The 15,355-nt window shown below is 46.8% G+C and overlaps 1 protein-coding gene across 1 annotated transcript in view; it reads right to left on the reverse strand.

Moving 5' to 3' along the window:
• Positions 1-3,189: 3,189 nt before the first annotated feature.
• Positions 3,190-15,355, reverse strand: part of LOC117393645 (copine-4-like) — a gene marked incomplete at its 5' end in the record, with an annotated part of 36,879 nt that continues 24,713 nt past the window's right edge. The window contains 6 exons of the mRNA XM_033991637.2: positions 3,190-3,329; positions 6,043-6,261; positions 9,179-9,312; positions 11,030-11,081; positions 11,905-11,959; positions 12,647-12,780. Coding sequence (XP_033847528.1) covers positions 3,213-3,329; positions 6,043-6,261; positions 9,179-9,312; positions 11,030-11,081; positions 11,905-11,959; positions 12,647-12,780 — 711 coding nt within the window. The remainder of the gene's footprint in view (positions 3,330-6,042; positions 6,262-9,178; positions 9,313-11,029; positions 11,082-11,904; positions 11,960-12,646; positions 12,781-15,355) is intronic.

Raw genomic sequence — 15,355 nt, forward strand, 5'->3', positions numbered from 1 at the left:
ATCTCCATGACTGTTACATCATCACCTCCATCACTGTTACATCATCACCACCATCACTGTTAGATCATTACCTCCATCACTATTACCTCATTAGCACCGCATCACCTCCATCATTCTGACCTCATCATCTCCATGACTGTTACATCATCACCTCCATCACTATTACCTCATCACCTCCATCACTGTTACATCATCACCTCCATGACTGTGACCTCATCACCTCCATCACTGTTACATCATCACCTCCATGACTGTGACCTCATCACCTCCATCACTGTCACATCATCACCTCCATCACTGTTACCTCATCACCTCCATCACGGATACCTCATCAGCACCTCATCACTGTTACATCATCACTCATCACTGTTACATCATCACCTCCATCACTGTTACCTCATCACCTCTATCACTGTTACATCATCACCTCCATCATGGTTTCATCATCACCTCCATCATGGTTACCTCATCACCTCCATCATTGTTACATCATCACCTCCATCACTGTTACCTCATCACTTTCATCACTGTTACATCACCGGCACCTCATCACCTCCATCACTGTTACATCACCAGCACCTCATCACCTCCATGACTGTGACCTCATCACCTCCATCACTGTTACATCATCAGCACCTCATCACCTCCATCACTGTTATCTCATCACCTCCATCACTGTTACATCACCAGCACCTCATCACCTCCATGACTGTGACCTCATCACCTCCATCATTGTGACCTCATCACCTCCATCACTGTTACCTCATCACTTCCATCACTGTTACCTCATCACCTCCATCACTGTTACATCGTCACCCTTATGACTGTGACCTCATCATCTCCATCACTGTCACGTCATCACCTCTATCATCAACAACTCATCACCTCCATCTTTGTTATTGCATCAGTGTTACCTCATCTCCTCCGTCACTGTTACCTCATCAGCCCCTCATCACAGTTACATCATCACCTCCATCACTGTTATATCATCTCCTCCTCACATCTGAGGAGGTACCTGACTCTGACACTGAAAACATGTTTGGTCTGAACGCAGCATAAACCTAAACCAGAGTCTGGACTTGGTTCAGACTTGCTTTAGTCCTGGTGTTTTGAGCTGATGGACACAGGTTTCACAGCGTTGTTTTGAGTCAGCGCAGAGACACATGCACCAAGCGCCGCTCTAAGGCTAATCTCATTATTATTATATTTATATGATGATTATTACTAAATTACAGTCAGACGGAAGAGAAAACAGCAAGGCAAAGTCAAAATGCAGATCTGAGACCCAGAGACAGAGAGAGGTGTCAGGCCCAAGGGCACACTGTCAGAGCAGTGAGTGACCAAACTACAGACCCCCGGTCAGAGGATGCTTTTAACCTGAGGCCCACAATGTGATTATATTCGTGTGTGCAGAGGATGAGGGATGCAGATGTGCAGAGGAGGTACAAAGGATGAGGGATGCAGAAGAATTGCAGAAAAAGAGTGATGCAGGAGAGGTGCAGGTGATGAGTGATGCAGAGGAAGTGCAAAGGATGAATGATGCAGAGGCACAGAGGAGATGCAGAGGAGGTGCAAAAGGATGAGTCATGCAGAAGAAGTGTAAAAGATGAATGATGCAGAATTGCAGAGGAAGTGTAGAGGAGGAGTGATTCAAAGGTGCACAGGGGTAAATGGTGAGTGGTGCAGAGGAGTGATTCAGAGGACCAGAGGAGGGTAAAAGATGAGTGGTGGAGAGGATGAGTGATGCGAAGGTGCAGAGGTGCAGAAGAGGTGCAGAGGATGAGTGATGAAGAGGTGCAGACGATGAATGATGCAGGGGTGCAGAAGATGAGTGATGCTGAGGTGTAGAGGAAGTGCAGTGGATGAGTGAATCAGAGGATGCGTGTCTCTGGGTCTAAACACTAAACGTTACATTCAGCCTTTTTATTATCACAGATTTTTTTCTCATGCGACTCAGACAGAGCCCGAGACTTTTGTGCTTTAGCAACTCTGGACCCAAACATGCAGCGACCTTTGACCTATAACCTAGAGAGGCCTATGGTCGTTGAGCCACAGAAGCCTTTGACCTACAACCTACAGAGGCCTATGACCTTTGACTTACAGAGGCCTACCACAAGCATGAGTCAGGTCCAGGAGGATCACATATGCATAGAAATACTACCACTACAAATACAGTACTACACGACCTACTGCACTGTACTACTGCAGTACTTTTACACAGGAAGTGTGTCCAGTCCAGGTTTGGTCTAGTATTTCTCTGTTTAAATGCGTATAACAGATTGGACTTAATTAAGATGGTTAAGAACAGAAAGGCTGCTGTAGAACAGAACATATAGAGTTCTGTTTTTAAGTTAAAGGAGTTTTGGCCACATGGTTGCTAAGTAACAGTTCTGGTATTCCCTTGTGTGATATCATGATTTCCAACCAGGAAGTTCAATTTTGTTTTAGTTTTCTAGTCCTGATTTAGTCCTGTTTGGACCCGGGTTTTTACAGAGAAATATTTGTTTCCGACAGACCTGGACTGGACCATTTTTTGTGACATCATCAAGATTAGTCCAGTTTGGTCCACATATGCCCAGGTGGGTCTGGATTCAGTCCTTGTTTGGTCTTCTTCAAATCTAGTTTTGGTTTGGTTCTGGTCTCACTTGTCCTGGTTTGGTTCTAGTTTGGACCGGTTTGAGTCCTGGTGTAGATTTTGTCTGGTACCGTTGTAGCCCTGCTTTAATCCTGTTCTAGTCCAGGTTTAGTCCCAGTTTGGTACATCAATTATGTGAATGCACTCTTCTTTGTGCCTTGATGAGCTTGGTAGGCTTGAGGGTTTTTGGTTAGTCCTGGTCCTGGTTTAGCCCTCGTCTAGTCCTGGTTTAGTCCTGGTTTAGTGTTTGTCTCAGGTGAGTCCTGGTTTAGTCTTGGTTTAGTCTTGTTTTGGGAGAGTTTTGGGAGAGTCTCGGTTCTGGTTTAGTTCTGGTTCCGATCTTGGCCTAAAAGGGCCCCGTGGACTTGAGAGTCCTGGTTCAGTCCTGGTTTAAGTCCTGGTTTAGTCCTGGTTTAGTCCTGGTTTAGTCCTGGTTTAGTCCTGGTTTAGTCCTGGTTTGATCCTGGTTTGATCCTGGTTTCAGTCCTGGTTTAGTCCTGGTTTCAGTCCTGGTTTAAGTCCTGGTTTAAGTCCTGGTTTAGTCCTAGTTCAGTCTTGGTTTAGTCCTGGGCTTGGTCTAGAAGGGCCTGGTGGACCTGTGGGTTTTGGGTTTGATTCCTCGGCTGTTGTAATACTCCATGATTTGATTCGGAATTTCGGCCAAAACCGACTTCGCCAGGGCCGCCGGAGAAGCCTACATAGACAAAGAGAGGAGAAGAGGAGAGAAAATCAGAAGAGGAGAGGAGAAGAAGAGGAGGAGGACAGGAAAGGATGAGGGGAGGATAAGAGAAGAGGACAGGAGAAGAGGAGGAGAGAGGAGAGAGGAGAGGTGAGAAAAGGAGAAAATGAGGAGAGGAAGATGAGGAGGAAGAGAGAAGAGGAGGAAAGGAAGAGGAAGAGAGAAAAGAGGTGGAAGAGAGGAGAGAGCAGGCGTGAGAGGAGGAGAAAAAGAGGAGAGAAGGGTGGGTGATGGGGAAGACAGGAGGAGGAGTAGAGAGAGGAAGAGGAGGACAGGAGAAGAGAGGAGAGGTGAGGGAAGGAGAGGAAGAGAGAAGAGAGTAGGAGGAGTGGAGAGAAGGTGGAGAAGTGGAGAGGAGGGGAGGAGAGGAGGAGAAGGAGAGACATTAATAATAATGCCTGGCACTTGTAATGTCCTAGTCCCCTCTCACTATCAACACACACCACTTTCATACTAATGTGGAAATATCTTGCCTAAGGACACAAGAACAGAACTGGGTTAGAGTGGAACAAATGTTGTTAAAAAGAGACAGTGTCCAGACCAGAGTAGTGGTAAATTACTGTACTTAACTATACACTTTAGGTATCTGTAGTTAGTACATTTTACAGTGGATACTTATACCACCTTCAGTGTTTTTGGCTCTGGCTTCTGTAGTAAAAAGCCAAAGTTAAACCCCGAGCCATAAACAAACAATGTGGTCTACTTCATTCAGGGTAGTGAAGAAGGCAGTGCGCGTTATATTGGAGAAACTAAACAGCCACTCCACATGAAAATGAACCAATGCCGTTGTGAGAGCTTTGAAGATAGTGAGGTTCAGATCTTAGCCAGACAAAAAAGAAATGGAGGCCTTAGACATCACCTGTCCCCCATCTATAACTCCATCCTCAGATCCAAAGCAAAGAAAGGAAACAAAGAGAACAATAGTGCTAGCCAGTAGGCCCATTAGAGCTGAATTATTACATTAAGTAGGTCTCAGGCACAGTGCACACTTATGGTGCGGTCACACCGAGGCATAAAAACACGTTGGACACCTCTAGTTGGATGCCTTTAGTTGGACACCTCTAGTTGGATGCCTTTAGTTGGACACCTTTGCACTTGAGGACAAACGCCTTCGCGTCCAGGGTTGGCTCAGGTTGGCCCAGGGACGGAGGCGTTGTGGTCTGCAAGTGCCTTTGGATGTTTTGTTTTCCCTGTGTCTTTGTGAACGCTGCAGACCAGGTTGAGAGAGCTTTAGTATCCGGCTCCGTGACTAGCCTTTATGCTAGTTGGTGCGCCCAACATATTTAAGTTTCCGCTACATTTTAGCTGATGTCTTTCTACTTTTTCAGGATAATGATGTCGCTAAATCACTGGAGCATAGTCTCTGACTGGTTGACACTGCACATCAAATGCCAAAAGTTCATCTTTTTGAACCCCTGGACATGCGAACAGAGCATCCGACGCTTGAACGCTCAAGACATACCTTGTCAGATCTGCGCTGCTCTGGTGCTTGAAAACGTGCCTCCAGAACACATTTTGCCAAGATATGCGTCTACCATAGACTCTGCATGTAAACTTGCCCTGGTATGAATGAATACATGTAGCTCAATAGACCTAGCCTACATACAGAAACTGTAAACAACAGATGTTTATAGTTTCAGTGTAGTTAGCTCCTCCCGTCAGATAAGGCAGTGTCCACCAGTAATCGACCAGAACTGAAGACACGGCTTGAATGAGCAGCTCCTACACCTTTTTGTCCAGAAAGCTTTGGCTTTTACTATGGATCAGATGTGGACGACTGAGGGATTACACAGACATTGGGCTTGTATACTTTTACTTCATCTGTGTGTATGTGACAGGTTCTCAGCCTGAGCAGTGGCAATGCGAGGAGCTGATTAGGTACATGTGAAAAAAGAAGGGAAAAAAGTTCCGCCTAGACATCCAGCTTCACAGTAGTGCGTGTGGGGCGGGCACGAGGGCGGGGTGGATGCATTGCAGGACAGGTGCTGATTGGCTGTCTCAGAAGCACTTGTTTTTGTTGCTCTCTGTGTGGAGCGGCAGGTGGAGGTTAGTGATGGACTTTATTATTAATTACAGATCAGATCATTAGTTATATGGGAGCTTTTATGAGACTCTACCTTTGCACAATGTGAAGACGTCGATGGAGTTTGTATTTTGTGTAGTTTGACTCGGTGCTCCTGTTAGCACAGACAGGCTACAACTGCTCCTGTTAGTACAGAGCTACACCAGCTCTCATGGTCTAAACTGAAATACTATCATTTGCTGTTCTACATTTAGATGAATGAAAGGAGTGAACTGACTAATGTGCACTCATTAATGGTCCATGTATTTACACATAATAACGCATTGTATCATTGTGAATACATTCTATATTCAAATACAGCATGGCACTGGCAGAGACTTCTTTTAAGAAGACACTGGCAGAGACTTCGTCTAAGAAGACACTGATGGAGACACAGGTAAAGTGTTTTGAAGGTTAAGGTTTGTCCATTTGGAATTAGACCAGTATCACTAGCCTATCACTATCAGTCCTGACTTAATACTGGCTTCAAGTTTTGTCCCTTATTTGAAAGATCACCAGCTGCCAATGACTAGAATTAAACCAGGACTAAACCAGAACTAAACCAGGACTAAAGCAACATTAAGCTAGGACTAAACCAGGACTTACGTGTTTGAAGTTCCTGAAGGGCACAAATTGGACGATGTCCCTGCACACAGATTGCCCCCTGGTGGAGCGCAGGAGGAGCTGCATGTCACTGAAGTCTGCAGAGCCGACGCCTACGATGATTACAGACATCGGAAGGTGCGCTGCCTGGACAATGGCCTCACGCGTGTCTGACATGTCTGTGACCACGCCATCAGTCAACACCAGGAGGATAAAGTATTGCTGCAAGAGACCAGAGACTGGGTATAGATCAAAGACCAGAGACCAAGGACCAGAGATCAGGGACCGGGTTTAGACTAGAGACCAGAGACTGGGTTTAGACCAGAGGCGAGGGACTGAGGGACTAATATGGAAATAAGATCCTCATTCGTAGGTATTAATACTAAAAAAGTTCCATTGACAGGACAGAAATGAACATTTCCTGAATAGCTTTAGAATGATCTTGAGCTGTATCAGAACAAGTATTAGACACACAGACTAGTATATGACCATGGATCACTATGGAACCTACCTAGACCACTGAGGGATTGCACAGATATAAGGCCACATGTATCACATTAGTATTGTGACAACACTAAGTCAGACCAGACCAGAGACCAGACCAGAGACCAGACCAGGACTACCTCCGTGGTTAAATCCTGCCACGCTGTCGTAACGGGTGTGTGTGGCGGACCAAAGGATGCAGACTCTGGGAATATTTACAGGATTTATTGTAGAGAATAGGACAATGTACAACCAGTGGGTGATCCGGAGGTGAGCAGGTGAGCAGGCGAGCAGGTGAGCAGGAACACAGGACACAGGAACAGACCACATGAAGGGACGACAGGACGACAGGCAGACCAGACGGGCGTAGGGCAGAGCAGGCAGGAGACATCCAGGACCGGAGCACGACAAGAACACAAGGGCGACAGGAATGCAGGCAGGAAAGACGTGACACGACAGGGTGAAGTGAACATGACAATGATCCCGCGCTGAGTCTCCTCTCCCAGCTCCTCTTATGCCCAGCAGGCATGTTGATTGCACTGATGGGCTGCAGGTGCGCACGGGAGGAGCCAGGAGCCCAGCCCAGATCTGGCAGGTGAGGGAGGGAAGGAGCACGCAGGGAGGAAAACCAGGAGTGGACACTGCGGATCATGACAGTACCCCCCCCCCTAAGGGCCACCTCCTGGTGGCCCAAAAGTTGATACGGGTGGGCGGAGGGGAGCCGGATGGAGGGCAAAATTGTCACTGGTGCGGGCCGGTAGACTGTCCAGAGGGGCAACAACGGTCCGGGGAACGGGCGGACGACACCACGAGGTCCCTGGACGGAAAGCTGAGTCCAGCGGAGCTGCGAGGGTCCCACCGAGGGGGCAGAGGACAAGAAGAGGTCCCTGGACGGAGCACGATGTCCAGCGGAGCTACCACGGTCCAGACAAGGTTCAGAAGGAACGAGGAGGTCCCTGGACAGAAAACGGTGTCCAGCGGAGCCACAACGGTCCAGGCGAGGAGCAGACAGGTTGGGAGTGGACCGGTTGGTGCAGGATGGCCAATGGAGAACAGGCCCGTGAACCGGAGACAAACAGGTAAGCAGGGTGGGCTGGTAGTACTGTCCAATTAACCCCGAGTCCGCTTGGTCCATGGTTGGCGGGATCATTCTGTCGTAACGGGTGTGTGTGGCGGACCAAAGGATGCAGACTTGGGGAATATTTACAGGATTTATTGTAGAGAATAGGACAATGTACAACCAGTGGGTGATCCGGAGGTGAGCAGGTGAGCAGGTGAGCAGGAACACAGGACACAGGAACAGACCACATGAAGGGACGACAGGACGACAGGCAGAGCAGGCAGGAGACATCCAGGACCGGAGCACGACAAGAACACAAGGGCGACAGGAATGCAGGCAGGAAAGACGTGACACGACAGGGTGAAGTGAACATGACAATGATCCCGCGCTAAGTCTCCTCTCCCAGCTCCTTTTATGCCCAGCAGGCATGTTGATTGCACTGATAGGCTGCAGGTGCGCACGGGAGGAGCCAGGAGCCCAGCCCAGATCTGGCAGGTGAGGGAGGGAAGGAGCACGCAGGGAGGAAAACCCAGAGTGGACACTGCGGATCATGACACACGCATAGTATGCTCCTCTGTTCAGTGGTCCCAGAAACATTCTCAATTACACCTTTAACCAGAAGAAACCTGGTTCTGATCCCAAAGACTTTAATAGGCTCCATGCACAACAACACACCGCTAGATCCAGGGGTTGTGGTCAGTGTGAGCTGCCAGGTTTTGCGTTTACAAAGCGACGTCTTTGTGTGACAGTGCTAATGCTAATTTCTAAGACTAATAAACATTTAAATAACACAACTGACTGAAATAACCTATACCTACAGGTGAGTGTAATTTGCAAGTACTTCCTAGTTCCCTAAACCCCTAATCCCCAAGGCTCTAACCCCAAACCTCTAAGGCTCTAACCACCTAAACACCTAACCCTCTAACCACCTAACCACCTAACCCTCTAATCTCTAACCCCCTAACTCCTAACCCCTAATGCCTACCCCCAGCTCCCTGTCCGCTGCCTGGTCTGTCAGGATTGAGTGATTTTAGCGTGACTCCTCATAGGGATGACTTCACTTTCTGTCCCTGGTGCCTCTGTTCTTCAGCATTCATCCTTTGCCTGATCATGTGAGTTATGCCTCCCTCTGGAGAATCTCTGGAGAAGCTTTGTTTTGTGTTTAAGTTTCACAAATGGACATGTGAGCTTATGACTCATTATTATTATTATTATTATTATTAAAATGGATCTGTTTCAGTTTACATTATTCAAAACATGCAGAACAGAGGGATACTGAAGGCAGAGCTGCTCTTGGTCTGTTATAACGTCAGGATATTTTGACTGTAAAATGAGGAACCCACACCTGAGCCATGCCCCAATTCAACCTCTCACTGCTAAGACCTCAGGCTCCTGGACCATCGGAAAACACTCTGATAACACAGGTCTAGTCCTGGTCTAGTCCTGGTCTAGTCCTGGTCCAGTCTTGAGCTAGTCTTGGTCTAGTCCTGGTCTACTCTTGGTCTAGGCTGGTTTAGTCCAGGTTTATTCCAGGTCTAATCCTGATCCTGGTCTGGCCCAGGGTTAGTCCTGGTTTTGTCCAGATCTGGTCCTCACCATGGCCTCCTTGGTGTGCTGCTCCTGAGAAGCTGTGAGTGCCACCTTCTGGATGATGGGGGAGACGTTGGTGGGGCCGTACAGCTGCAGTTTGGGCAAAATGGACTGATACGCCTGGACCACACTCTGGATACCTGCAACGGAGAGAATAGCATGAGAGAGGAGAAGAGGAGAGAGGAGGAAAGAGAAGAGAGAGAGAAGAGAGGAGGAGAGAAGAGAGAGAGGAGAGAGGAGAGGATGAGAGAGGAGAGAGGAGGGGAGAAGAGAGAGGGGAGAGAAAGGAACAGGAGAGAGAGAGGAGGATGAGAGAGCAGGGAGAGAGAGGAACAGGAGAGAGCGAGGAGGATGAGAGCAGGAAGAGATGGAACAGGAGAGAGAGGAGGATGAGAGCAGAGAGAGAGAGGAGGAGAGAAGAGAGGAGGAGAGAGAGAGAGGAGGAGGAGGAGACAGGTGAGAGCAAGGCAGAGAGAGAGGAGAGAGAGGAAAGAAGATAAAAGGGAGGAGAGAGGAGGAGAGAAGAGGAAGAGAGGAGAAGAGAAGAGAGAGAGAAGAAGAGAGAGAGGAGAGGAAGAGACAGGAGAGAGGAGAGAGAGGAGAGAGAGTGAGAGAAGAGAGAGCGGTAAAGAGGAAGAGACAGACAAGAGAGAGGAGAGAGGAGGAAGAGGAGAGAAAGAGGAGGAGAGAGGAAGAGACAGAGAAGGAGAGAGGAGGAGAGAGGAAGAGGAGGAAAGAGGAGGAGAGATGAGAGGAGACAGGAGGAGGAGGGAGATGCCTGAACTATACTCCAGAGACCTGGGAAAGAGAGAGAAAAGCATGAGAAAAGAGTGAAAAAACAACAGGAGAGAGAAGGTAGAGAGATGAGCGGGGACATGAGAGAAGAGGGGAAAGGACGAGGCAGAGGGGGGAGATTAGAATCAGAACTACACTCATTAAAGCATGTTGCAGCTCTGAGCAAAGGAAAATGGTCTCTGTGAAGAAGCAAAGGATCATGGTCTCTATGAATGAGCAAAGAATTGTGGTCTCTGTGAAGAAGCAAAGGATCATGGTCTTTGGAGTCTCTTTGAAAAGTGCATTTAGACCAAACAGTGTAAAGGGAGCAGTAGGAGAGTGGAGAAGCACACTGTGAGGCAGTAGTCAGGTTCATGTGTGGCCTTATGATAGAGAGCTCATGACACTAAAACATAAACCTGATTATTTTTAAGACTATAATATGTATCTTGCCTATTTTTTTTCTAGTTTTAATTCTAGTGAAGTTTATAATGTTACTTCCTGGTTGTACATGGGCAGCAGATGCGACATATGTAGAGGTAATTGCCTCTGTTACCTAGCAACCATAATGTAAACAAGAGCCAAAACCTGTCTAAATGCCTTCCAAAGGGATTCTGTTTTACAACTCAATGCTACTTCCTGTATTTTTGCACTTTTGTTTTCAACTTTTTTCCACAAACTCCCACTTACCTGATGTAAAACTATGATAAATATTTAGCACAGGGACTATCCACCAAACCAAGTCAGAATCAGAAAAACATGAAAGTTGCCGTATGCTCAGTTCTGGCGCTGAAACATCCAACTGAGCTGATGCGTTTGGCTCTGGTGAGTTACCTCTCTGTAGAAGCCGTAATTCCACAAAACAGTGGAACAATAAGAATATACAATCAAATAAACCCAAACATGAGGCCAAACTCACATTCTGGAGTCTGAAAACTACAAAGACAATATTTTAAATCTCGTCTCGTGGAACTGTCTTAAAGAGGAGTGTCAGGAGTCTGCTCATTTACACTCGGGTACAGGTGGAGCAGAGATGAGCTGACACGGCTCCTGCCTGCTCATGCCTGCTCCTCTGATACTCACCGGCACACTCTGGGTTCTCCTCATTAAAGTTCAGCGGAAAGTCGTGAGAGACCTGGAAAACAAACAGAAGAAGAAAATCAAACAAATGCACTGCTCCTCTGGCTCTGCTCCTCTGGCTCTGCTCCTCTGGCTCTGCTCCTCTGGCTCTGCTCCTCTGGCTCTGCTCCTGTCTGCCCCTTTGGCTCTGCTCCTCTCTGCTCCTCTGGCTCTACTCCTCTGCCTCTGCTCCTTCTCTGATCCTGTCTGCTCCTCCTGCTCTGCACCTGTCTGCCCCTCTGGCTCTGCTCCTGCCTCCCCTTCTGGATCTGCTCCTGTCTGCCCTTCTGGCTCTGCTCCTCTGGCTCTGCGCCTGTCTGCTTCTCTAGCTCTGCTCCTGTCTGTCCCTTTGGCTCTGCTCCTCTCTGCTGTCTGCTCCTCTAGCTTTGCTCCTGTCTGCTCCTTTTTCTCTGCTCCTGTTTGCCCCTTTGGCTCTGCTCCTCTCTGCTCCTCTGGCTCTGCTCCTCTGGCTCTGCTCCCCCTCTACTCCTTTGGCTCTGCTCCTCTGGCTCTATTCCTGTCTGCTCCTCTGGCTTTGCTCCTGTCTACCCCTTTGGCTATGCTCCCCCTCTGCTCCTTTGGCTCTGCTCCTCTGGCTCTATTCTTGTCTGCTCCTCTGGCTTTGCTCCTCTCTACCTCTTTGGCTCTGCTCCTCTGGCTCTATTCTTGTCTGCTCCTCTGGCTTTGCTCCTCTCTACCTCTTTGGCTCTGCTCCTCTGGCTCTATTCTTGTCTGCTCCTCTGGCTTTGCTCCTCTCTACCCCTTTGGCTCTGCTCCTCTGGCTCTATTCCTCTCTGCTCCTTTGGCTCTGCTCCTCCCTGTTCCTCTGTGGTGAGTACCTTGTAGTCTGGGGGGATCTTGGCTCCAAATCCAAAGGCGGGGAACATTTTGTCACTGAGGAGAGAACAGACTCAGGTCAGACTTTACTTTAATGAGTTTCATTAAAGTTCAATCTCATATTCTGTTAAACTGCTGTTCCTCTGTGACCCTGTGAAGTTCATTACAGCTGCATTTCTACCACAGCCTGTACATAGAAGTGGACTATGTGAGTGTGACATCACCCACACCAGCTCCAAATAAAGCTCATCGAAGCTAGCAGTTATAACGCCAAAACTGGATCCAAATTCCATATTTGTATTTTCGAGAGGGAGTATCATAGCAACCAAAGAGCCAATCAGGAGCTAGGCTGCTGTAACGCCCCTTCCCGTCTGCACTGCTGGTTTAGCAGGCAGCAGGCACTTAGCAACAATGTCAGTCAAACCTGTTGCTAACACTAGCAGGAGTGACCTCCGGGAAAGAAGGCACTTTATTGGTCTTTTATTATTATTATTATTATTTATTATTATTATTTTATTATTATATTATTATGTTCATATGCAGATTTAGGAACAAAATAGTGATATAAAAACCTCAGGATCATGTAGAGCAGCAATTAGGGGCTACGTTTTTTTTCATTTTTTTTCAGTAAACAGTGACCTGGAGCCAGATGGAGCTAAAGTGCGTCCATGCTCACTTCCTGTTCAGAATGTAGAGGCTAACAGGTTAGCTATGTCCATCTATATGTACAGTCTATGGTCTCACCTGTCATAGTCCTGACAGATTTCTCCCACAGACACTAGAGCCTTCAGATACTCGTTGGGCTGAAATGGGTGGATGTAGTGAAGTGAGCAGCTGTTTCGAGGGTCTCCGTTTGAGGCTGTGAAGTCTATTGCCACCTTCAGGACACACAAGGAACAACAAACAATCGTCAGTACTAAACCAGGACTAAACCAAGTCTAAAATAGGACTAAACCAGGACCAAACCAAGATAAAACAGGACTAAACTAGAAGACAGGACTAAACCTGGACTAAACCAGAACTAAACCTGAACTAAACAAGGACTAAACAAGGACTAAGAACCAATCAGGACTAAACGAGGACTAAGAACCAATCAGGACTAAACTAGAAGACAGGACTAAACCTGGACTAAACCTGGACTAAACCTGGACTAAACTTGAACTAAACTTGTACTAAACCAGGACTAAACCAGGATTAAACCTGGAATAAACCACCTATGCCACCTTCAGGACACACAAGGAACAACAAACAATCATCAGGACTAAACCAGGAATGAATCAAGGCTAAAAAGGGGCTAAACCCCGACTAAATCAGGACTAAACCAGGATTAAACTAAGGCTAAACAAGGCCTAAACCTGGACTAAACCAAAGTTAAACTAGGACTAAACCAGGACTAAATCTAGACTAAACCAGGACTGGACCAGAACTAAACCAGAATTAAACCAGGTCTAAGCCAGGACTAAACCAGGACTAAACCAGAAATAGACCAGGACAAAACCAGGACTAAACAAGGACTAAACTCTAACTTTAACCTATCTGAACCTAGATAATAAAACATTTACATCATCGACCTGATAATTGTCCCATAAGAGGCAGGTCCCCATGACATGAGTGAGTGCAGAGTGTAGTCCCCACACTGTGATACAAACCCACTCACACACATGCTGAACAGCAGATGAGAGGGATCGTCTCCATGTGCCATGTTTTCCCAGGATTAGAAATCCACGTTCCATTTCAGCTCCAAATGGAAGAAGATAAACTTAAGTCTTGATTGAGTTAAGTCCAGGTTTAGTACCAAGACCTGGTTTAGTTGTCATTTAGTCCTGGTTTAATCAAGTTTTAGTCCAGCTACAGTCCTGGTTTAGTCCTTGTTTAGTCTATATTTCGTCTAGCTTCATTTTTGGTTAGTCCAGGTTCAGTCAGTGTTTACTCTTGGTTTATTCTTGATTTAGTCCTAGTTTAGTCCTGGTTTAGTCCATGTTCAATCCGTATTTAGTCTGCGTTCAGTCCAGATTTTGTCCTGATTCAATCTTAATTTAGTCCTAGTTCAATCATGCTTTAGTCTAGGTTTTGTCCAGTTTTAGTTTTGGATTAGTCGCGATTTAGTCCATGTTTAGTCTAGGTTTAATTTGGTTTAGTTCAAGTTGAGTCCTCGTATAGTCATGCTTCAGTCCTGATTTAGTCTTGGTTTAGACCTGGTTGAGACCTGGTTTAGACCTGGTTTAGTCCTAGTTTATTCCAGTTTTAGTCAAGGTTTAGACCGCTGGATCTAAATCGGTCCTGAGGGGGGTCTTTTTCTCTGCTGTGGAACCGGTCTGAAAAGTCTGGATCTGCTTTGGTCTGGTTCTGTCTGGTTTGGACCTTAAACATGTTGTGGAGTGGTGAATGGGACAAACAGAGGGATGCCTGTTGCCGTGGAAACCGCACCGTGAGCCCCTGGATACGGTTTCCACGGCGACGGAGGAGAGGACCACTGTGAGGACCGAGTGAGCCAGAAAGAAGGGGGATTACCCCCAAAATCCACAAGACAAAACCGTGAAACGTGTGAAAAATCCGACTACAAATCCGAACCAAAACCAGAATCAGGACCAAAACTAGGACCAGAACCAGGATTTAAGATCAAGAACTCACAAATCAATAATATCCAATAAAATATAAGCCATATTTCATATTTACTTTGGTCTGTATCTGAAAGAGAGGGAAAGCACTGCTGTGGATCTGAAAGTCTAAACCAGAACTAAACCAGGACTAAAACTGGATTAAAACTGGACTAACCATGGACTAAACCAGAACTTAAACTGGACTAAAACTGGACTAAACCAACCCTAAAACTGGACTAAACAAGGACTAAACATGGCCTAAACCAGAACTTAAACTGGACTAAAACTGGACTAAACCAACCCTAAAACTGCACTAAAACAATCCTAAAACTGGAATACACCAGGACTAAAACTGGATTAAACAACCAGCAATTGAACCGGACTAAAATTGGACTAACCCAGTTCTAAACAATGGTCTAGTCCAAGAACCTGGACAAGACCTGGTCTAAATCAGAACTAAAACCACAACACAGTAGAAAATCTGAGGTGCGGATGTGGTCTCTTACTGTTAAAAACTTCATCCATAGAATGTCACTGCAGAGAATCATCACCACAGACAGAGACAGGGACTGAGCCAGGTCTAAACTAGGACTGAAACTGGATTCAAGCTGGCCTAAACCTGGACTGAACAAGAACTAAACCTCGACTTAACCTGGACTGAACCAGTACTTAACCAGCACTGTACAGATCCTTTATGGGATTCTGCTGAGGAGTGGTCCTGCTCCAGATGCCACACTTCATCCATAAAACATACCAGTCATACAAGGATCAGCACCAGGGACAGCGACAGGGACTGAACCAGAACTAAATCAGGACTAAACCAGGTCTGAACCAGGACTACACTTGGAATACA

Source organism: Periophthalmus magnuspinnatus, unplaced genomic scaffold (assembly GCF_009829125.3).
Source record: "Periophthalmus magnuspinnatus isolate fPerMag1 unplaced genomic scaffold, fPerMag1.2.pri scaffold_70_arrow_ctg1, whole genome shotgun sequence".
In the NCBI taxonomy this organism is placed as follows: Eukaryota; Metazoa; Chordata; class Actinopteri; order Gobiiformes; family Gobiidae; genus Periophthalmus; species Periophthalmus magnuspinnatus.